Source organism: Sinocyclocheilus anshuiensis, unplaced genomic scaffold, assembly GCF_001515605.1.
Source record: "Sinocyclocheilus anshuiensis isolate Anshui unplaced genomic scaffold, SAMN03320099.WGS_v1.1 scaffold364, whole genome shotgun sequence".
Lineage (NCBI taxonomy): Eukaryota > Metazoa > Chordata > Actinopteri > Cypriniformes > Cyprinidae > Sinocyclocheilus > Sinocyclocheilus anshuiensis.
In genome coordinates, this window is record NW_015555735.1 from 921,356 (window position 1) to 946,185 (window position 24,830).

Here is a 24,830-nt window from a genome sequence, read left to right on the forward strand (position 1 = left end):
CTGGGAAAAAAAAAAACAATGAAAGTGAATGGAGAGACTGAGACTGGATTTTGCCTCACATCATCTATTTCGACAACGAAAAAGGTCAGTAATACGAATACGACAGCTTTTTCTTCTTGTTTCAATTGTTGAGTGAACAATTCTTTTAAATGCATCTAAAAAACAACAGTATCGCTCACAAGATCCACACATCTGCAAGTTATAACTATCCTTAAGTTACAAGAACCGAACTCTTTGAGATAAACCTTCCATTTTTCATCTAAATCACTACAAATACTTTACTCAGTAAAGATATGTGGAATTTCAAATACATTGTCCCCACAGTATCATTTACAACTGAACCCAAGACAATTTGAAAACTTGTGAAAACCGCCTGTTGACTATCTGAATGGAGACTATCCCACCTCGATTTTCCGCTGCTTTGAAATCGTATTTCCGCATAAAATCAACTCATAAAATTCTACACATATCAAAAAGACACAGTCCCTTCTCTACGACATCCAACAGGTCTCAGTCCATTCGGCAGCCATCTTTGGTTTTTTACGCGGTGGCAAAGAAAGGTTTTCCCCTTGTTATTCCGCAGAAGTTGCCCCGGCTAAGTTAACTAGCATTAGTTAGCAGGCAGTTTAATTTCATTACGTCATTTGCTTAGAACACAAATTGTTTTACGTGACGCACGAACGTGTCGCTTCACCAACTGCCATTTTCAAAATCACCTTTATTTTACCCACTGGTTTAAAATAAGGAATATCCCACAACATCTGATTTGGGACCAGTTTCCCTTTAACTGCGGCCTACCGCCCAACTCTAAATATACAGGCGTGACTAGCACGCTAGCAGGAGGCCGGTGGTATGAATCAGCCTAATGCTCCACGCGAGGCTGTCTACATTGAAAAGACTGTTTGTGGAAGCAAGAAGGAAAGCGCAGCTATCGCATATTTACCCCACTATCGGCGGCCTCTTCCCAGCTCTCGGCGACCTCCTCATCATCCATGTTTTCCACTCTTGGCTAACTAGGGGCTTCCCTCAATCCACACGCTAACGCACATTTTCCCTCTACAGCGTCAGAGAGCCGTTCAGTGAACCAAAGTGTTACACAGTAGCGCCATCTGCTGCAGGGAGGATAGATCCACCGTGCTGGAACGCGTGGACGTCAGAATTTCATTATAAACACACACACACGTCACACAAACACACACGCTATCCTTGTGGGGACTCTCCATAAGCGTAATGGTTTTTCTACCGTACAGACCCTATATTCTATTGCCCTACACCAACCCTACCCCTAAACCTACCCCTCACAGGAAACTTTCTGCATTTTTAGATTTTAAAAAAACTCATTCTGAATGATTTATAAGCCGTCTACGCTGGTTAGAATGAATAAGTACAAATTGCGTCTTTTTTGGTTATTAGCTTATAAATCCAGTTGACATACACTTTATTAAGCACTGCAGAAGAAGGATATGCGTTCTTTTATAGGTATTACACGTAAATGCTATTTATAAGGTTACTTTAGTTTTAGCATCTTACATAATAATTATAGCTTATGATAGGAAAGAGTTTCATATAAAGCAAGTCACACAGAAAAGTGCGCAGTCTGCCACTGCGCATTTCGTTACAAATCAGAATGTGTACAAACCAGTAGCTTACTGAGCAGTTGTGCAACAACAAAACGCACATTACATTCACCGTCTGCTTCAGTCCAAGGTTCTCAAGGTATAAAAAACCGGCTTATTTTCTCCTAAAAACAGCTTAATTGTTTCGTTTTGTAGTCTACTACTAAATCGCTTAATACATAGCAACATTAACTCAATTAGGTCATACATAATAATAAACGTACGAGAGATTAAACGATTAGACAGAAAAAGTCTTACATAAAAACATTTTGGTGAACAGTTATTAAAATGGTTATATGCTTAATCACAGCTAATGTTAAGGAAAATATGGATGGGACAACACGCGAAAGGCTGAGCCAAATTCAGGGTGTCCCATTACTAGAGCCGGTGGTGAAGTACTGGGCAAGAGTGGAGAAATTCCAGGCGTCAAATGAGGATTTACTCATTACCACGTATCCTAAAGCAGGTAGAGTACAAAAGACTGAAAACAGCATGATGAAAACAACACAATGTAATTTGAATGATGAAATCATCTTGTCTGTAAAAGGAACTACGTGGACACAGGAAGTAGTGGATAGCATCCTGAATGAAGGAGATGTTGAAAAGTGCAAGCGGGCGCCCACTCAGGTGCGCATGCCATTCTTAGAGATGACTGCTCCTGATGGTTCAAGTTCTGGTATGTTTTATAGAACCAAACTTTAAACATATATATTTTCATGCAAGGTGTATCCTATGCATAAAAAACATTTAAACTCTAATGTTATAGGTATAACTAAACTGGAGGTTATGGATCCCCCTCGTGTTATTAAAACTCATCTTCCCATCCAGCTTGTGCCTCGTTCTTTCTGGGATGCTGGTTGCAAGGTTAGAAGGTTAGATTTCATGGGCTGTATTGAAAAATACAATATTATGTGAATGCTAAACCCACCTTCATTTTTCCATAGGTTATTTATATGGCCCGTAATCCGAAAGACACTGTGGTTTCATATTATCACTTTGACCGCATGCATCTTTACCAGCCAGAGCCTGGCCCTTGGCCACAATATCTGGAGAAGTTCATGAAAGGGCAATGTGAGTCATGAATGCTGCAGTTAGACTGTTCACTACAGCAATTGCCTTGTTTTGTGTAAAATGTGAATACGCTTAATTATGATATCTTAAATGAACTCCTAATGACTGAATTTTTTTCAGTGGGTTGGGGATCCTGGTATGACCATGTTAAAGGATACTGGAGGGAAAGACATAACAAGAAAATCCTTTACATATTATATGAAGACATGAAAGAGGTCAATCAGCTTTCTGCAAAACATATATTTATATTACATGTTTTTACTTATTAATTTTTTTTTTACATTTTGCTGATAATATACTCACCCTCAGTCAGTTCAAGATGTAGATTGTTTCTTCATCTGAGCAGATTTGGAAAAATGTAGCATTAATTTGCTTGCTTACCAATGGATCCTCTGCAGTGAATGGGTGCCGTCAGTCCAAACAGGAGTCCAAACAGCTGATAAAAACATCACAATAATCAACAAGTAGTGTAAGTAATCCACAAGCTGCATGTCTGTAAAAACAAATCCATCATTAAGACGTTTTTAACTTCAAACCATTGCTTCCGTCTAAAATAGAGAAAATCCTCTACCCATAATATTGCTTTCTCCAGTCCAGTTAAAAAGTAATCTTGTCTGAATTAGGAGAGAAATATGCACAGATCAAACAAACGAAAACAGTCCAAAAACTGTCCAAAACTAACAAATATGTTAGTGGATTTTAATATGAGAGAACAACAGGGGATGGACTTTTTCACAGGAGGTGTTATTATTATGGATTATGGATTCATATTTTGGCCAGAAGCAACTGTTTAAAGGTAAAATGGCTTGATGGATTTGTTTCTTAAAAACATAAAGCTTTTCACTTCACAAGATGTTAATTGATGGACTGGAGTCATGTGGATTACTTATGGATTATTGTGTTGCTTTTATCAGCTGTTTAGATTCCCATTATGATTCATAAGGGATAAGTGATATAATGCAAAATTTTATTTGATCTACATCTTGAATAGAGTCAGTTTTCAGCAAATTAAAATTTTTGGGTGAACTCTACCTTTAACCTTTTGAGCCTATGAAAAGTCTGAGTATTTGAGACTAAGTATGAGTATTTGAGTAATTTGTATACTGTATTTCAGGACCCTGTTCGCGAAATAACCCGCATTGCTCAATTCCTCGAACGGCAGTTGTCAAAAAGTACAATAGAGCATATTGTGCAAATGACAGCGTTTTCAGTTATGCGAGAAAACCCCATGGCAAACTACTCAACTATCCCAGATACAATCTTTGATCGTGCAGCCTCAGAGTTCATGAGAAAAGGTGATTTTTATTTATTTTTTTATGTTAGAAACTATTATAGTAATGAACCATTTAAATTGGATTTGTTCTATTCTTTTTCAGAATTTATATTTATTTTGTTTTATAGGTGAGGTTGGTGACTGGAAGAATCACTTTAGTGCAGAAGAGGATGCTGCATTTGAGGAACACTATCGTAAAATAATGTCTGATTGTCCTATTCCAATACGGTTCACAATATGAAAGATTGAAATGGAGTGTGTCTGTTTCGTAGTCCAAAAAAAAAACAACAATTACAATTTCCTAAATAAGTTATTATTATTAACTATGTAATCCCATATATGTTTCTATTTTGCCTCATAAAGTACATTGTACATTGCTGGGCAACAAAATGTAATATTAATGTTCTGCTCTGGATGGGTGGTAATTGTTGACTGTTCAAAGCTCTTGAATGCAGTGTAAAGTTCAAGTCCGCTCATAAAATCTCTGGAAAGTACACATGATATCAGTTAACGGAAATGAAAATAATCCCAAGCAGAGGGCAGAAATGTAATGTTGTTGTTTTTTTATTTAATATTTTTACAATTTTAAATCAGGAACAGGCCTCAGAAATAATTATGGGAATACATTAATAGATTAAAACTTTGTGGCTGTAGAGAAACAAATCATACAGTTGTAAAAACTGATCAAGGCCTAAGTGACCTTTGAGACTGTGCTCCCAAACCTCCAACTCTCATATCTGCACTTGATAAAGGTTATATGTGAGTGAGGTTCGCAAACAACGCAACTGAAAATAACAAAATAAGGTCAGTAATATTGATGATTTTGATTAGTTAAGATTTAGTTGTTTGTGTGTGTGTGGCCAGTTTGACTAGTATCTATGTAAACAAATCATTGGCGCATTAAACAATTTCTCACTTACATAGGCATGTTGTCCTTCATTTCCCGGTTTCTGCCAAGTGTTCCTACTTGGCTAACACCAAGTGCTATTCCTTTACATAGTGTTTTACAAGGTGAGTCATGAAATGAACATTCTGTCATTAATGTTCATTAATAAAGGAGTTAATTTACTTTGATAACAATAGATTATTTATTATAAATATAGATTGATCTTTTGGTATAATCTTGCCCTGCATTGTGAAATTATAAACTTACTTGTTTGTTGAGGCACAGAGGTAAAAATGTATATGTGCTATATATGCCCATGCTGTATGGCTGAAGATTATAAATATTTGATATAATCTAGCCTATATAATATTTAAATAATATGATACGACAGTTTTTGTGTTGATGTTTTTGTACATTTCACTTGTCTGTTCTTTTAAGTATCGCAGATCCTGAAACAGACATTAAACGACGGAACAGACTAAATGGTGGACTAACAGAGAAAATTCAGTTCTGGATCCTAACAGTGGTTCTTTCAGTTGTGGGGTCTCGCGTTGCATCACTGGTAGTTTTAGAGTTCTCTCTTAGAGCCATTTCAGCAAGGATCACAGGAGGATCAGTATGAGCATAATTTATTTGTGACATTTAATACATTTGTGCATGACAACTCGATATCATTCTAGATAAAATGTTCTGTTTCTTTTTGTTTAGGACTCAATAATTGACCCATTGTTACTGCTGCTTGTCCAGTGCCAGTTCTCCTTGGGCTGCGCATTAACCTGCAGCCTTAATTTCCTCCATGAGGGGGCACCGCAAGGCTGGCTAAGCCTCCTCCTTGCAGTAGGACTGAGCTGGTTCTTGGCAAGCAGGTGCAGCAGAGTATGGCGACATGTAAATACAATGTATCCAATACATAGTACACAGCGCTATTGTGGACTTTGCATTGGACTATTAACCACTGGCAGTTCTATATTAACCTGGCTCTGCAGTGCCCTAATTATAACTTTTAGTGTATCTGGAATTGCTGCTATATCAAACATAAACCAACACTTTCTATCAACCACTGAGGCTCTGAGATTTTGGACCCCACTCACAATCTGCTACACTCTGCTGGTTGTGTACATGAATGGTAAGACAATCAATTGGCAAAATGTAATGGTTTTAATACCGTTCTATTCACTGGAATTTAAAAGTGCAGCATTTATTTGAAATTATATAATTGATATGTTGATTATAGTATAACTTAAATTGATTAATCCACCCTTACTGAATAAAAGTATTAATTTATAAAAAAATAACAACAACAAAAACTTACTGACCCCAACATTTGAACAGTATTGTACATTTCATGGCAAAACTGGCCATCATTTGAGTCTAATCATGAGTATATAATCCATCTTTCAGAGGATCGACATCATCCGCCTGGCCAGCAGATTCTCAATACAGTTGTTGTGCGACTGGGTGGGCTTTTTGTGTTACTGATTACAGTGGGCAGCTGGTCAGATGTACTCCATGTTCTAATCTGCTTCACTGGTGAAGCTGCATGCCTGTTTACATCTCAAGACCTTTTGGAAGCCATATATCAGGTTAGAAACAATAATTGATTGCATTTGCTTATCTCTTCATCTGATACCCAAGGCATTCAATAGATAAGATTGTGTGTGCATAAAATGTAATAACATACTGTATTTTCACAGCATGTCATCTACGTGCCTAAAAGCCCATTAAAAAGACCTGGAAATCGGGGAGAACTAAGGAATTTCGAAAGGAAACTGGACTAGGCTTGGATGAAAACAAACTTGACCTATATATATATATATATATATATATATATATACATACACACACACACACACACACACATCTCTGCAAAACACAATCTAGGTTGTAAACACAATCCCATGAGGGTCTGTGGTTTGTCTAAAAAAAAGTACATTTAAGTATTTAAGAGATATGTGCCTTTCAATTCCTAAATATTTCAAGCCGATTTAGTACTGCATGAAAAATGCCTTCCAAAATAATAAATATTGCTATTCAATATCTGTATGAATATGGTGAATTACATTTCCTCTACACCTATATATATATATATATAATCAAGCAATATTAATTTTGATTATCTATGACTTGGATAGGAACAACCAACAAATGTGGCCAGAGTCACCCAGGCATTATAATAAACACAACTAACACAACAAAAACAGTTAAAAGTAGCATCTACACTCACTACATAATTGCGTCTAGTCTTTTAACATTTTTGAGCCCTGTAACAAGTTAGTTCCGTCAATTCCTTGGAAGCAGCCAAGCGCTAAAGAAGTTAAACTGAACTTGAACCCAAAATACCTCCACTGGAAACAAAATGGCCGAGGCGCTGTCATTTCTTTTGTTGTGCTGGGTTTTGCCTACACTAGGTTATTCTCAAAATGGCGTCATATTTCAAAGAACATTCTTTTGATAACTGACGACAAAAATTAACAACCGAACATTCAGGAACATCGAGTGTGTGATCTGTTTGTGACGCGTAAATCGCTCTGGTATGCAATCTGTACGCGTTTAATTCATCACGGTGAGACTGTTCCAGGACGTTTAAAAGCGCTCAAACATACAACGACAAAACATTTCTCTCAAACGCATTCCACATCCTGTCACTTTTTTGGTTACAATCCCGTCGTTTCCTCTGTCGAATAAATGCATTACAATTATTCTTATCAATTTAGTAAAGCAATAAATGTCTTCACGTCCTTAGAAGTTTGCCACACCGTCTTGTGTTTGGAGCAAGAAAAAAACAAAGAACATTTGTTGTCCAAGTATCCAGGGGATTCATTTATTGTATAACATACAACATTGTTTAGGACTAAATTGCGTTTTTGTACATCCAACGTGCAACCAATCCCAAATCCAATCCCAAAAGAACTGTCAAAGGATTACATTTTATTAGTTCTATTCCATAAATATTAAGGATTTAGGCAGATCCAGAAAGTCCATGCAATTCCAGTAAGAACTCAAGACTGAATCTGAAGATTATGTGGCTTGCTCAAGATCCAGCTTGAGAAACTGCTCCACCTCAGTACAAGTTCCAGAATTTTCTACCACTCACTCAGAGGGTTTGTGATCGCTCTTTGTCAAAACTCTATGTGGGCGTGAAAAGCGCACGCGCGATTCATCCATTGCGGTCCCTGTTTTGCCGCATTCTGGCGCATGCGAGAACCAAACCGTACGCCTCGTGCATAGTTGGAAAACAGACAAATGTTTGTTTTAATAAGGAAATGTTACATGATTGGGCATTACCTTGGGTGTTTCTTCAAGACAGCATTTGATTGCCACAATAAGCTAGTGATTAATCATCGCCTTTATTTACATTTTGGACAGTTAACAGGCTGTACTGTCGTTAATTATTAAGCTTACGCGACGCTTGTCTTTTCAATTAACTAATCATGTTAAAGACATCGTTCTTGTTGTTGTTGTTAAGACTGGGAGATATCCGACTAGGCTACTAATCTCCCACAAATACAGACGGAACTATTAGCTAGAGAGTTGACTAAATTATACCTGCACTAAATGAACTAGTTCGTCGGAGTACAGAGGATCTCGTTATGTCTTTTGTTTTGACTTGTGAGTCGTATATAAAACAGACTGTTCCCACCTGGATTTTGGGAAAACAAATGGATGTGCAAACGTATACTATGAAGCTTATAATATGACAAAACTATTTGAATTTGTATTGTATAAATTTGAATTATTGACAAGTGGCATTTATCAAAACTTAATATTATGTGGCATTTAACATAGTTCTGCATTAGTCTTTGTTTACTTGAATATTGAACACTTGAAATTTAACACGACTAACTTTTTTTTTAATAGCAGTTTTATAGACATAGGCTATTTTCAAGCAGTGAATTTTTTGTTCTGAATTCTTTGACTGCAAATATCCAGTTTTTTAAAATACAGCTTCAAGTTTTCAAGAGGAAATTCGGAACATCAAATTCAATATTCTAAAATTCAATATGCAGAAATTCAGATAGCAGGCTACAGAAAGTAGGTAAGAGGTAATCCACAGGGAAGAGTAGATGATCTCCGAAAAGTCAAATGAAGCATTTTGGCCAATTAGTAGTTTTCTGGTGTTCAGATCAGGTTGATCTAACTGATCATGAATCGCCCAGAGGTATCCTAAGTCATTCTTAAACATTTATGGTTTATATACTACAATACAAATTCAAATAGTTTTGTCATATTATAAGCTCCATAGTATACAAAGCAGCAGTACTGAAGCTAATAACACCGTCCTGCCACTGACTCATGTATAAAGAGTTTGCGGTAAACCACACGTCTCATACAATTTACACCCCAAGATTATGATTAACTTGCATTTTTAAAGTCCTGTTCTACAAACAGGCTGCCAAATGTCATACTAAAGCAAGGCAACCTAGTCTGACTTTTACCTTGCATGAATCCAACGTATAAGCACATTTTAACACTTAAAGGTGATTTACAATAAAATATGTCATGTCCGATTATTTGATCCATGTGCTATTCCGAGTGCTCATTGCATATGCGCGATTTCGTCATGAACCGGAGCGCGCTCCTCGACAGCAAGGCTGAGGCTCTCGTAGTCAACACAGCTTTCAAGCGCAAGCGGGTCCAATCGTAGTGTCGAGTCAGAGGAACTGCTCGCCCACCGTAACACACATTCAGCCGGATTTAACTCAGTAAAATCTTCTGTATGATCGGGGGACACCAAAACGCAGTATGGTCCGGGAAACCAGACATTTATGGGTGGGGAATTTACCAGAAAATGTACGAGAGGAAAAAATTATCGAGCACTTCAAACGGTAAGTGACGATTTGCTGAGAGCGAGACAACATCCAGCAATGTGCTTCCTTCAAGTGTTTGGGGGAAAACAATAGCAGCGCACCGGTGCGGAGTTAAACACCTTAAACGTATGCCACAACTTTCGCAGCAACGCTGCTATTGAGTTGGCTTGTTTTGGCTCACTTAACGTACGCTGGCTAGTGATTAGCTTTCGAGAGTCGTAGTCGTCGCTAGGTTGCTAATTAGCACGGAGGGGCTCATACAAGCGCGTTACTTGTAACTGTTGGCTGTATTACTGCTGGCTTCAACTTGCGTTAATTTGCAACCCAGATGTCAGTAACACTATTGAAAGGTAACGTTTGTTGCTTGGTGGTTGAAAAAATACTGCGAGCGAGCTGAATTGGCTAAATGATGTCTGTACTATACTACTAAAGCATTACAATGGGTGTTGTTTTGAGCTCGGCTCAGATGTCATGAATGTCAGGCGAGCACTGACCGTCAGTGGCTGCATCTAGGAGAAGTCAAACAATAGCAGTGTGGGGATACTTTCAAGACGAGTGTGTGTTTGAAAATGTTCAGGACCAACCTGCAAATGATCATTTCTGTCAGTCTATGAACATGTGGCGACAGTTCCTATTACCGCACCAATAGGACGTTTACGTTAAGTTGTCAGCCAGAAGTTTGTGTATGGCTGTGAGGTGAATATACTCACATACATGGGCTGTTTTGTTTAGTATGGCAGCAAGGCATGATATTCAGTGTTAAAAAGCATCTAGCGGTCAAAACCTCCCACATACCCGAGGGGTTTAATGTCAATTTCTCACCTGTATGGATTCAGGTAAAACGAGGTAGTATATAGTTTTTACAAGTTACAACCTGGCTTTGAGTGGAAGGCGTAACTAAATCAGAATAACACGGTTTGTTGGAACTAAATGGTGCGAATCGGTTTTTATCTGAAACAGCGTGGCGAGATTGCTCCCTCAGTAGTGACATCGCAATATCGCGTGTTACACCAATACATCTGACTTTAAAGTCGGTTGCTTGATTGTTTATATCGTCCCAAAACATAAATTATTATCGCATACATCTCTATAAAAGGTTGGATATCTAAATATACCCAGCTTTATCTGCATACATACGGTATAGTCACGTAAAGCGAAACTAACGTTACATCGCAAGTATCGTCGCAAAATGTTAACCATATTATCGCCCAGCGTTATGCGACGAAGGTATTAAGGTATTATAAACATTAACGTCGTGTTTTTCTGTAAATCCCCTTAAAACAATGTAAGTTAGTGTAAAAAACGCTATACATATAGAATTGACTTGACTAAAGGCTGTATAACAACTTTATTGACCACATTAATTCTGTCAAGTCACATATTTGTACAAATAGGCTACAATCAAAACACACAGACGTAGTCTTTGAAAAATGCAGTTGTGATCGAACTCATCATAATGTTGTTTTTGTTTGGTTGTATAGCCTGTATTGTGCTGGAGATGTTTAGACTGAACATCATAACAATACATAGCAAGATATTACTTTGCGAGTTGAGCACAAAAGGAGGTAGGCACTAGTATGAGAGAACCTACATATAAGATTTGTGTAAATAATTTATTCATTTTTAGACCAACCGCTTTGTTGTCTCAACTGCAGGCTTTGTTCACATGCTTGTCTATTTAGATTTGAATTGTGGTAATAACGGTCGCCCCTTGAATGGGAACTAAATTAAAACACGCTCATGCTCAGTTGTGACGGAATATTAAAGGAGAAATAGTTTTCTGTTGTATACAGAAAATAAATACAGATATATACATTTATATAAATAAATTGAACATATTTATGTACCCCGAAGTGATTTGTGTAGGTGTCTGTCAAAGCTCAGGTCAGTGCGGCAGAGGTAGCCTACTTATTGAAGATGGGGGACGCGAGAATGAATAAGCAGTGTGAATAGGTTTGTAAAATGGCGACGGAGATTGTGTAGTGAGTGTGAGAACTGGTGTATCAGACAGCTGCTCACCTAGAACACCCATTTGAATGCCTATTGCTTATTACACATTTTCATATTTTGCTTACCAAGTGTTGTTTTAACCTCCATGTACACCTGTCATCTGTTTAGTATGTTTTGTTTATTTGTTTGATGATTGACAGCAAATTAATGTATAGTATATTTACATGAGGCTCATACAAGCACCATATTTCAAGAATTGTACAGTAAAAATGAATGTACGTTTATTAAACATGTCCAGAAGAGGTAAATAGAGCAGATCAAAACATCACAAGGACGTTTCAAGCCTGAATGATTTGACGGAATTATGACATTTGACTGAATTCTGGCATTCGCATATACATATTGTGCAGCAAGATGCTATTTTGCAATTCTGTGGTGCACCAGAAACAGGCCATCAAAATCTGATATTTGTTTGCCTGTCATAATTATTGGATGTATTCAAATGAAAGGAGATATTACTGGCATGTGGTTGATGCTACTCATACAGTGGTAAATTTTTGTGTGATGATACATAAGGCAGGCTGTTTTTATTTGAATAGTCTTATTTACATATTGCACAAATGACTGGCATGCAGGTTTGTTTTCAGCTTTTTCACCATCTAATCTGCCCTTTGCGGATTGGCAGTGTGTATGATGGTTATTCATATCAGCATAATTGATTGCAAGTATCATGCAATGCATTTGTGTTGGCTACAATTAAATACCTTTTCTGCTATTTTTTGCTTTTTTAGGTATGGACGTGTGGAGAGTGTCAAAGTGCTCCCAAAACGTGGATCAGAGGGTGGAGTGGCAGCTTTTGTGGATTTTGTGGACATTAAGAGTGCTCAGAAAGCTCATAATTCTATCAACAAGATGGGAGACAGGGACCTACGCACTGATTACAATGAGCCAGGAACTATTCCCAGTGCAGCTCGAGGCCTGGATGATAGCCTGTCCATAGCCACTCGTGGGCGGGATGTTTCAGGGTTCACAAGGGGGGCGGGGGGCCCTGTGTATGGGCCCCCTGTGTCACTCCACAGCAGAGAGGGACGCTTTGAACGCAGACTAGACGGGTAAGTGGACATAGTTTTTCTGAAGGCAGGGGGACCGTTCGTTTCTTGTAACTCATCTCTCCCTCCCAGTTATTTCCGTCATTAATTGGGCTAATTTATTGTTTTGGGGCGGGTGACATGAGGGAAATTAAGAGAACACACTGGAGGGTATTAATTTGGGCATCGCGCTTTGATGGTTGAGGTCTGTCATCGCTCACCGTGTAAAGCAAACCAGTTTTGAAGTTTGTCAAAGCATGGTGAACATGCACTGAAATTCATTATCATTATGTAGAGATTAGCGTGCCTCTGCATGGGGATTCTCTCAGAGTTGGATATCGCTGCGAAGAGAATCCAGGGCATGTTTCGGATATCAAAATATTCCGGGATTTCTGGAAGCAAGAGCGAATCCGTGACCGCGGCCTTACCTGGAATTGCCCTATTCTGGAGTACTGTACCGCCCAAGGTGGATTAATGGGTTACATCATGTGTTTTTGCTCTGTTATTGTAACACGATTACGGTGTTGATCAATTAAGACCCATTGATTGGTAATCGGATTATTGAAATGGGTGGTTTAGGAATCAGTTCTTTCCATTCCATGATCTGGAGCGCTGTGGATGGTATTCTTTGGATTCTTAATCACAGTGGATTAATACTACCCAATGACAAAGGATATTCTATCACTACGGTTTCTTTTCTCTTTTTTTTGGGATTATTTGTGGTGTTAGGGTTTGCCTTTTAATTACATGGGAGACTTCTGCCATTGATCAACATGGTAGAATGTGACAGAAACGCAGTGAGCAAATCTTTTTATTTATCCATTACTTATTTCTAGACCATTTAAGTTCATTTTTTCATTTTTTCCTAAATGCCAAAGAAAAAAAAATGGATTTAAAGTAGCATTTGGTCTAATATACTGAAGAAAGAACTGATTTTTGGATCCTCACAGTAAAGCATGGAGGTATTGCTATTGTGGGGCTAAAGACATCTCAGTTTGGATGTGAAATATGCCACTGGATTACAAAGCCCCATAACGGATCTGGGACTACAGCAGACTATGGATACACTACAATTAATAAGAAAGTCGGTTTCTCCTAATGGACTATTCCAATGCCAATGGATTATTGATCTCTTTTTCCAAACATCAATGAAGATTCCACTGGGATTTGTAAAACATTGATCGAATGCCCATGTTTTCAGAGTTAACTTGGATTATTACCATTCACAGTGATTAGAACATTGGTACCTTGTTCTATTGGGATATCAGAGAAATGAACTGTTTTCAGCTGTAAGGAGGTGGTGAGATAAGATTCCAAAGAACTGAATCTGTTTTTTTAATGCACTGAAGAGGGATTTAAAAGGACAGAGGCATCATGCAGAAAATCAAATTTTTCAAAATCTACAGAGACATTTCGCTTCAAAGGACTAATGAAAATAAAGAACACAAGTAATGCTGTATTAAGAACAACATTATGGATTTATATTTTTGGACTTCTTTCTCCAGCCTGTTTTTGATCTGATGGGGATTTTTTCTTTGAACTGAACTGAGTTGGACATTCTGCCTCATGACTTTTACCTCCATACGCTTTTCCCATATTGATATTGACTTATTTTTTTAAGATGCATGGATTCTTTTTGGTCGAACTATTATGTTGGATCCTGAAAGATAAGGATTACTTCGTAGTTTTTTTCTTACCATTTTTACATTCTACATTTTTAACCCCCTTTTTTGCTCACAAAGTTCTGTCTCCCTAAATTGTATTTGGAATTGTAGGTCGGGTTACCGCTGTCTGAAAAGGTTGGTATGTTCTGCCCTGTGTATTTTAGCTGTTCTCTAACCCCTAGTATGATCCCCTGTCTTTTTTTCCATCTCCCACTAACAGATGTAGCTGTTAAACAGGCTGTTTTTAGTAGCTTGTTGGCATTTGCAGATTTTTACCTCACTTTGCTGTCCCTTTCCTGATTCTCAATCTTTGTCACACTCCCTGGCTTTTTGCCTCTCTGCTTTATCTACGTGAATAATTTGAATATTGTTTGAGGCTTATGAAGACAAAAAGGTTCAAATGACTTTAAAGAATACAGCAAAGCTAGCCAAACACATAACAGCTCTATGAAAATGGAGGAGATGGCAAATGAGCTGTGGAGTGTTTTGATGCAATGTGTCACCACTGTTTGACAGTTCTTGTGCAAATTACAGGAGTGGACTATATGTACTGTAAAGGTTGATCACAGTCAAGTTACACAGCTGGCTTCACTAAACAAAAGCATCTTTTTCTAATGGAAACCAAACTTATTTAAATTAACTAGGTCAGATTTGTTGCAACATTCTCACTATCACTCACTGTCAGGACTAACAAATACTTATTCTGGAGAAACTGCATCTCAAGCTTTTAATGGAATTTGTCAGGTGTTGTTTCAACCTTTTAGTGATTAGAAATGACAGAATTGACTTGTGTTATAAATAGCTAATATATTAATGTGTAAATTTGCTATGCTGCTTGGCAACCACGCAGTTATTAATGGTCGGTGGTCAGTATAACTTTGCGAAATATTAGTTTATTTTGATGATTATCATTATTAGTAATAAATGTAACTGTTGGTAGCTCTATTGCAAGATTAAACAGACTTTAGGTACACTACTTGTCGTGCCTAAGAACAATTCTTAACCGTGGTGATATTATTTTAATAGAATACCTCTCATAGGTTAGGCTATTGGTTATTAATATTTTCTGTTGCACACTTAAGACCATTCAAGTTTGAAAAAGTAAATGAAATAATTTTTATTTGCAATCTGATAATTTGTATAATAATTTATATAAGGAAAAACCGACAGGTAGATTGACTGATTTAAAATTAAAATTAGCAGAACTCATCAGTATAAATATATAATTTTAAAAATATTAAAATATTACTGCTTTTTCCCTCAGCGATTTAAAAATATATGTAGGTTTTTGACTCATAAAAGGGTTGTGGGATGATTGCAGTTATGTTTTAATAGTTTGAAAAGGGCTACTGAAACTGAAAGTCTTCCAAGTGTTTCAAAATGGCTATTAAAGTGAAGCTAGGGTAGAGCTTAGCGTATCATGGTGTCCCTTTTACTCATTCCTTTTCGTTAGGGTTTATTCTGTTCCTCTTTAAAAAAAAAAACATGGTTTAGAATCACTCTCCACATGAATCATTATTCTACAGCCTGACCAGAACAAATGATGTTGGAGCGTATTATTGTAAAAGACCTTTATTCCAAAATAATGAGTTTTTATAACCTGTGGATTTGATTTTATTATTTGAGAATGACTTAATTGTATTCATGAAACCTCATCCCGTTTAGTTAATTAAATCACAAAATGAGGCAGTAATACGCGGTTATGTCATTCTATCATAGAAGGGAAGTAGGTTGTCTGGGATTTCTAATTAAAAGAGATATTTGCTTTATTATATTCATGGTATTAATACAGAAGAAAATAACTATCTAATTGGTCATCTCTAAGTGTAATGTAATTGCAATTTCTCATTAAGAAAGACAACAACAACAAATAAAACAATAGTTTTATGCATTAAAAAAAGTTCATTTTAGTTATCTAAAAAATTGTAAATTGCCATTGTAAAGTAAATGAGTCTCCTGATTTTTTTTCTGTAGCCTGTGTAACTTGGAATGTGACTGACCATGGCATGCATGGCTTTTGTCATGCATAATTTTTCCCCCTTTGTTTTCAGTATGGATTCAGTTTGATTTCACAAATGCAAAAAGAGTAAATTGCAAAAGCAAAATCCCAAATTAATAAACAAACAAAAAAAGTCCAAGTTGTCCTGACCTGGTATCAGTATTTGTATTGAATGCTACAATAAAAGACAGTCCAAGACAGCATCTTTCCAACATGCACTTGCAGTCTATGTTTTGATTAAATCACTCTTCAACGCATGTCACTTGACTTGTATGCCTGTCAGGGATGAAAATAACATTCATTTCATTCTTTCCATTTTTCTCTGCCATCCTCCATCCCTTTCCTTGTCATGTAGGGCTGCGGACGGTCAAGAGCGGTCTTACGATCACAGTGCCTATGGACACCATGAGCGTAGCAGCAGCAACAGCAGTAGTTTCGATCACCAACGTCACTACGAAACCGATTATTACAGAGACTCTAGGGACCGGGCCCTCAGTGGAGCTAGCGGGAGTGCCAGTTCTGCCAGTGGCAGCATTGGAGGCGGCTCATCAGGGGCCATTGTAGGTGTTGCAGGGAGTGTTGCAGGAAGCACCGGTGCTGGTGGAAACACTAGCAGCGCTGCTGGAGTAGGAAGTGGCAGCTCGACACCGGGAGGCATTGTCTACTATGGTTCACGAAGCCGGAGCCCTACTCGTTTTGAGACTACAGAGACTCGCTATGAATCCCGTGCCCGTGAAGCTTTCACACTCGCCAGTGTGGTCCATCGGGAATTATACATAGAAGAAAGAGGCAGACGAGTAGAAAGGACATACCACCACAGTCGCAGTCGTTCACCACACTCTTCGCAATCACACAATCCATCACCACAGAGGCTGCCGAGTCAAGCAGTGCGGCTGGCACGCTCCCGCAGTGGCTCAGGATCCCGCAGTCGTTCCTCCAGCTCTGACTCTGTCAGCAGCACCAGCGGCAGTGGCAGGTAAGTGCAATAAAGCATCTTGGTGCATCTCTTTAGCACAGGGGTGGGCAAACTTGGCCCTTCCAGGCCACTTTCCTTCAGAGGCTAACTCCAACCCTAATCAAACACACCTGAACCAGCTAATCATTGCCTTCAAGACTACTAGAAGGCTACAGGCAGGTGAGTCATATCAGGGTTGGATCAAATCTCTGCAGGAAAGTGGCCTGGAAGGGCCAGGTTTGCCCATCACTGCTTTAGCAGATAGATGCCAGTACATTTAAAATAGAATCTTTATATGTTAAAGGCATAGTTCACCCAAAAAATTTAAATTCAAGTTGTTCCAGACTTGTGATTTTTTTTTTTTTCTTCTGCTGAGCACAAAAGATATTTAAAAAAAGTTTTGGTAACCAAAAAGTTTCTAGTCCCCATTGGCATTTTTTTTTTACCATACGTTGAAAGTCATTGGGGACCTGTTGCCCATATTCTTCAAAATATCTTCTTTTGTGTTTTATAAAAATAATTGAAACAAACTGGATATAATGTAGTTACATATTCTATAAAATTATAAACACACTTTTGCTAGAAAATTATTGCATATGATGCACATTATAACAGGTTTCAAGAATACCACAAGTCACTTTTGCAATTTCATCAAAACCTCATCTGTTAGCCAGCTAGATAGCATTATCTTTCTGAAAAATCAGCAGAATTTGCAACAGCAATGTAGATTTCATCACAGAAAATCAAACATTTAAGTTTCAAGGCTTCAGATCTACGAATGTAACATTTTTAGTGGCAAAGCAGCACTGACTGGAAAAGGCCAAATGACACTGTCCTGTCAACTGGCCCAAAACTCCCTCACACTGGTCATCATTGTTGAGCCATGTTTGCACGGCTTTTAGTACTTAAACGACAGTATTGCATTTTTGTTTCTTTTGAAGAATACAGGTGCATCTCAATAAATTAGAATGTCGTGGAAATGTTCATTTATTTCAGTAATTCAAATCAAATTGTGAAACTCGTGTATTAAATAAATTCATTGCACACAGACTGAAGTAGTTTAAGTCTTTGGTTCTTTTGATTGTGATGATTTTGGCTCGCATTTAACAAAAACCCACCAATTCACTATCTCAACAAATTAGAATATGGTGACATGCCAATCAGCTAATCAACACAAAACACCCCAGCTTTTTGAAGATGCTGATTTCATTTTCCAGCAGAATTCATTTTCCTGGGCTTCCATACCACCTCAGCAGTACCACAAACTGATCACCTCCATGCCACGCCGAATTGAGGCAGTAATTAAAGCAAAAGGAGCCCCTACCAAGTATTGAGTACATGTACAGTAAATGAACATACTTTCCAGAAGGCCAACAATTCACTAAAAATGTTTTTTTTATTGGTCTTATGAAGTATTCTAATTTGTTGAGATAGTGAATTGGTGGGTTTTTGTTAAATGTGAGCCAAAATCATCACAATTAAAAGAACCAAAGACTTAAACTACTTCAGTCTGTGTGCATTGAATTTATTTAATACACGAGTTTAACAATTTGAGTTGAATTACTGAAATAAATGAACTTTTCCATGACATTCTAATTTATTGAGATGCACCTGTATGTACGAAATTCTTACGTGCTGTTTAAAATGTGCATTTTTCAGTGTTAACATACTTTATCCTAAATGAATATGCATAGGCGAGTAGAGCATTTGTAGGTTGTGGCTCTGTGACACTATCCATCAATGCTTTATTTGTTTAAGCATCTTGACCAGCCTGACACAGCAACTTTGGCTCAACCAGTAGATTGAGTTTGAGTCAGGACTGTCTGTTTGGCACATAAATTACATTTAAACATCTCTTAGCATGCTGATGCTTCAAAAAGATCTTTTAGAACTTGTACAGCCATTGATTAACCCTGTAAATTCATCATAGTATGACAAAGGCATAGTCATAGTAGGATACTTCTCAGTTGCTAAGTTGTTGATCTTTGGACTCAATCCACATGCTCATGTAATGGCATGTGATAGCTTTGTCTTTGGTGGTCTTGGTGATCCCCTAGGTTTTTAAGTGGTCAATAACAATGGATACTGATTACAGATTAAGTAGTTAGTCGGTAACGGTAAACATACTTCTGTTGTCGTTCATCATTGCTTATCTCCCAGTCAACGTTTACTGTTTTAAAGATGCTTGTTGCCTTTTCTTTTTGTATTAAATTATAACTGGATGCTATAAAAAGAAACCAGAGATGTTTTTAAATGTTTTTTTCCACTTACAATGAAGAATATTGTTATAGTAGAATATTACTTTCTACTAAATTGATTACAGTTCTTATTAGTATTCACCCATTTCAAGTCAGTATGTAGTAGATGCACCGTTGGTCTGTGTGGAAAGGTTTCTCTCACATGTGGCCACCAAGACCCTTCCTCATTTTTTTTCAAGCTCGGTAGATTACATAAAGTTTGTTAGTGTATGGTGACCAACCTTTTGTTTATTTAACTTTAACCCCTTATTTGTGTTATAATACATTGAGTACATTGTGTTGTACTTCAGTCAATCGAACCTCTCAACTAGAGGTCGACCGATAGTGGATTTTGCCGATACCGATAGCTAGCGGTCGACCTCTACTCTCAACCACACCGGTTATGTCCACTTAACTATTTATGTGACTTCTAAATCTAATTAACTGCACTAGTGATCTTTTTTTTTTTTTTTACATTATATTGTTTTAACTTTAGACATTAAAAAATCTGTTTTTCTGAACCATTTCTGCTGATTCTGTGCTGTAAACCAACAAAACTTGAAAAAGTCCAATGAAGGGAATGCAAACTATTTTTTTTTTCATCTCATTCCTGACCCAGTTGCAGATTTGGCTTCAAGCGCTTTGAGTCGGCATATTGGGATGCCCTGGAGCGGATATGTGTGCAAGCCATAACTGCTCTGGTCAAGCATTGCCCCCAGCAGGTTTTGGACTATAACTTTATCTTTGTGGGAATCTCTTTTTATCCTTGAATTTTAAAATGTAGGAAATGTTTCAGGACAAATATTTAAACCGTTATAGATGACCATATCAAAGGGAATGCATTTAGTTAGGTTTCCCCCTCTAAACATTTAGCTTTTAAGCATATCCAAAGACAGAAGCCTTATAGTTTTTGTCGATGTATAAATCTATTAATCAATGCAATTCAGTTCTTTAATATTTGGTTCATTTTTTTTTACTTGTATTTATGGACAGCATAAATACAGCCTGGGTAATCACTTGCATGTTATTGTTAAACAGCTGGGTGAAACTTAAATTCATAGACTTCTTGGCCTGCACCTCTGTGCTGTTGACTCTTCATAACCAGGAAATATATTTGTTGAAATAGGGAAAAACAAACATGTACTAGTCGAGGTGCTTTCTCAGTAAATAATTACCAGTTAGAGGAAGTAAATGGAAACCAGTTTTAACAACAATGACATCATATTTAAATGGTCCAAATGTTGAGAAAGGTGTCTATATAATTTTCAGTATTTTCAGCTGAACTATTCATTAATGACAACCCCAATGTTACAGAGTCATGAAGCTCTAAAAGCTTTTTCACACCAAGACAGATGTTTAGTGTGATAAAGAATTTAATTCAATTCGCATGCCAAAGCAGCTCTCGTCTCTCTATTCTTGTATTTAATGTTGTTTAATAAATGGCAGATTTGCAAAAATTGAAAATTGTGTACCGTTGTTCTGTGTAATGCTGAATTCTTGCGTTTTATTATTGAGCACGTTTGCTGTTTCTTTTGTCCTTGTCTGAACAGACAGATCACATGCAAACCTTGTCTTGGTGTCTTGGTGACAACAGGCCTTAAAACATGTGATGTTGACTAGAGCCTGACCGATATATCGTTTTGCCGATTTTATCGGCCGATATGAGCCTGTCGCAGATATATCGGTATCAGCTAATATGCCGCCGATATGAACATTTGTTTTTTACAGAACATATAGACCTTTTTCCTGAGTAAACGATGAGCACCACCATTATGCAGATGAAATGCTTCTAAATGGTGTAATTACTTGGTTTGTCCAGCAGAGTGCGCTCCATTGTTTGCTACCGGCAACCCAGGTCAGTGTAGTGTAAAGATGCGCAAATGAGCTCAAACTTCACCTGATTCCGCTGCTTCAAATGATCCGCCTGCCACCCACCTATATTTGATCGTCACGTTACAATGATTCTAACACTGTGTCTAGTGCTGGGCGGTATGACCAAAAATTTATATCACGGTATTTTTCAAAATTATACCGGTTTCACGGTACATGATGGTATTTTTTTTCATGCATGACCGGGTGTTAACCATATTTTCTACTGATTGAGAGAGGAAATACTGCAGTATATTGACTTGGAATGCCCTATTTTACTGTCATGATAAGTGAATATTGTCAAAAATACCACACTAAATATTGACTAAACACGACCCCTTTTAATACAAGTTAAACAGGAGTCACTCTCATTTATATTCGTGGCATTGTCTGATAAAATCAACATGCATCTACACTAAAGAGCGGCTATGCGGTTGTTTTGGCTATATTACTTTTTTGTCTCATGCAGCAGCACTGCCTATGTCTGAGTAACAAACTAAAAAAAACAACAAACAAAAAAGTGCATGTGATATTAACAGACGAACTACGACGGCGGCAAATAAATATCAAATCATTAAATCATTATTTAAAACTACAAAAAGGAGACAACAACGGAACAGGAGATGATGGCATTCTTTCAATCTGCACAAGGACTTGTACCACGGCAGATCAACATTGTTTGTTGCGGACAACTACTGATGTATAATGCTATGTAGTATAATAAATGATAAGACACTTGTTCTTTGCTTTGTTTTATTTTATATAAGTAGGTGTAACATTAAAATATATTAAAGTGCACATGAACACACACAAAACTCAAGTACATATGGAGGGAGGGGTTCTTGCAGACCAATCACAGCGCTTGCGGTCTGCGTAGAATTGACGCGCTGTTAGATTTTTGGAGAGGTTCACGTCAGGCTACGGCGTATGGGTGTGCGTCTATGCGTAAGCTACGGTGTAGGTTATACGCAGAAGTATAAATTGAGCTTTAGTAACACATACAGCTGTTCCCTCACCACAGTGCAACAGTGAAAAGGGACCCCTTTCAAACAGTGTCACGTTCCGAACGTTGTTTAAGCGACATACTCCGGTATTGCGGTATTTTAAAAATTCATATCATAACAAAAATAAACACCGGTATTCGGTATGAACCGGTATACTGCCCAGCACTAACCGTGTCTACACTGGACGCGAGCGGCGCGACAAAATACTATAGAACTCATTATAAGCAGTGATGCTGTCTACACTGGATGCGGCGCGGTGCAACATGACAAATCTGATCGCGGCAGCTTGTTTTTATACCAGCAACGCCGCGGCCCAAAACTTATGCTTATCACATCGGTCACATCACATTTAATCAAATCACGATATAGACTAGTGTCTGTGAATATTAAATCGCAAAAAGACCAGTTAAATACGAATCCTCATGCTCTGCGTGTTCATTTGATTAGCAGAAAATACACAACACACTATTTGTGGAAAAAAAAGATATATATTATTCATTATTATTATTTATTAATTTTAGATGTTTACATTTGGAAAAGCTGTGCTTCCTGCATAAACCTGCCCCTGTTGGTTTTTTTAAATGTCTACATTTGGAAAAGCTGTGCTTCCCGCATAAACCTGCCCCTGTTGGATTGGCAGTAGTGCTTGCCCTACACAGTTCCCTTATTTTCTTAATTCAAGTTAAGTGCACAAGTGTAGCGTCAAGTGCACTGATGTCAGGCGTATTTTGGATAATAAAGTTTATTGTTAAATTGTTAAATACCCTGCCTCCATTACATATTTTTGTCACATCATTATAAGTGTTTGATCACCACATTTGAGTTATCATTGCTAAAAAATTTTTTATGTATATATATATTCTGTTTATGTATATACTGTATTCTATATACAGTACCAGTCAAAAGTTTAGACACAAGCATGGGAAGTGTGTCTATACTTTTGACTTGTACTGTACTATAATATATACATAAAGAATATCGGCCGATATATCGATATCAGACTTTTTTTTACTCCCTAATATTGGTATCGGCATCGGGCCCAAAAAAAAAACAATATCGGTCGGGCTCTAATGTTGACTGACCTAGTTGACGTTGCGTTCTTTCACTCTGTGATGCTGACCAGGCTAGACACTGGCTTAAGGCATTGGGTCAGCCATCAATGACTGATACTTAATCATTTGTGTGCAAGATGTATTTTGGGAGTGATTGACAAGTGGCCCTGCGGCTTTAGGAAATCAACACAGACCTTCACTTGTAATGAGATGTGGCACATTTGCATGCCATAAATTCTCTGGAGACTGGACATAGGTCATGTTAAACATCCTTTTCTGCTTGTTTCTATTCTCCTTTAAAGGCACAATATGTAAGATTTTTTAATTAAAATATCCAAAAACCACTAGAACAGTGTTATATATTTTGCTGACTTGTGTACTTGCATTATCCCAAATGTTTCGAAGAATGTTTAAATTCAGAGAAATAAGCAATTTTAACTAGTGACACGGACCGTGTCCATAGTGTCATTGTGTCGCCTACCAATGACGTCATAACCCCTCGATTTCCGGTTTTGTTTTGTAGAAAACATGGAAACACCAAAGACACTTTAATATGTTGTGCGTTTTAATAGACCGGTGACGAAGTAGCATTATAACAGAACTTTCAAATGTGTCTAGTATGATAAAACAGCCCTGCTTTTTTCCCCCCACATACTCACGATCGGAAGGAGGGGAAGTGGTCGACTAGGGCTGCCACTAACGACTATTTTTATTTTGATTAATCTATTGACTAATTTATCGATTAATCTAAGCGATTAATTTCCCACAAAAAATCAACAATTTTACTTAAGAATATTTTATTAAACTATATTTTATTAAACCAAATTAAATCCAAATTTCTATGAAATCCTTTTTTTAAAGCAAAAGTAAAGTGCAACATAGAGTGCAAGAAGCAAGTGTCCATCTCATAGTCCAAATCACTGAAATCAAAGTTCAGTATTATAGTGTAAGAATGACAACATATCCACTTGTTCTAGTCTACTAGTAATAAAATTATAAGCAAAAAACACTTTTTAAAGGAGTATTTACCAGAATTTATTTAGGAGAAAAATGTAAATGTGCAGTATTTCTGAAAAAAAAGAAGAAAAAAAACTTAAAAAAAATAAATAAAATCAATTAATTGGAGATGCTTTTGATTATTAAAATTGAATGGAACCATTAAAATGAAAAATGAAAATGGAAAAAAATGAATTTGGAAATAAAACGGATTTCATAGTGCCCTATAATTATAATAAACAATTTTTGTGGTAATAAAAATAGATGTAATAGATGTAAGGCCTTTAAAATTACTTAAAATACATATATAATAGCAATGAGGCAATAATAATTAGTTCAATTAGTTCAAAAAAAGCAAGAAA

The 24,830-nt window shown here is 37.2% G+C and overlaps 4 protein-coding genes across 4 annotated transcripts in view; 3 read left to right on the top strand and 1 right to left on the bottom strand.

Annotated features, from left to right (window-relative positions):
* Positions 1 to 1,111, bottom strand: part of LOC107673108 (SUZ domain-containing protein 1) — an 8,686-nt gene extending 7,575 nt beyond the window's left edge. The window contains exon 1 of the mRNA XM_016466581.1: positions 944 to 1,111. Within this exon, the coding sequence (XP_016322067.1) occupies positions 944 to 994 (51 nt within the window). The 5' untranslated portion in view covers positions 995 to 1,111. The remainder of the gene's footprint in view (positions 1 to 943) is intronic.
* Positions 1,112 to 1,616: 505 nt separating this feature from the next.
* Positions 1,617 to 4,228, top strand: LOC107673112 (sulfotransferase 1C4-like). The gene is made up of 8 exons (XM_016466585.1): positions 1,617 to 1,716; positions 1,927 to 2,082; positions 2,164 to 2,292; positions 2,383 to 2,480; positions 2,561 to 2,687; positions 2,808 to 2,902; positions 3,802 to 3,982; positions 4,089 to 4,228. Exons 2-8 carry the CDS (start codon positions 1,944 to 1,946, stop codon positions 4,199 to 4,201), a joined length of 882 nt encoding a protein of 293 aa, XP_016322071.1. The 5' UTR covers positions 1,617 to 1,716; positions 1,927 to 1,943; the 3' UTR covers positions 4,202 to 4,228.
* A 455-nt stretch (positions 4,229 to 4,683) lies between these two features.
* Positions 4,684 to 8,155, top strand: tmem82 (transmembrane protein 82). Its single transcript, XM_016466494.1, has 7 exons — positions 4,684 to 4,764; positions 4,885 to 4,971; positions 5,106 to 5,133; positions 5,285 to 5,462; positions 5,555 to 5,972; positions 6,248 to 6,429; positions 6,541 to 8,155. The coding sequence occupies exons 2-7, from the start codon at positions 4,887 to 4,889 to the stop codon at positions 6,622 to 6,624; spliced, it is 975 nt and encodes a 324-aa protein (XP_016321980.1). The 5' UTR covers positions 4,684 to 4,764; positions 4,885 to 4,886; the 3' UTR covers positions 6,625 to 8,155.
* Positions 8,156 to 9,450: 1,295 nt separating this feature from the next.
* Positions 9,451 to 24,830, top strand: part of LOC107673077 (msx2-interacting protein-like) — a 50,237-nt gene continuing 34,857 nt past the window's right edge. The window contains 3 exon segments of the mRNA XM_016466521.1: positions 9,451 to 9,672; positions 12,396 to 12,716; positions 16,711 to 17,331. Of these exon segments, the coding sequence (XP_016322007.1) occupies positions 9,590 to 9,672; positions 12,396 to 12,716; positions 16,711 to 17,331 (1,025 nt within the window). The 5' untranslated portion in view covers positions 9,451 to 9,589.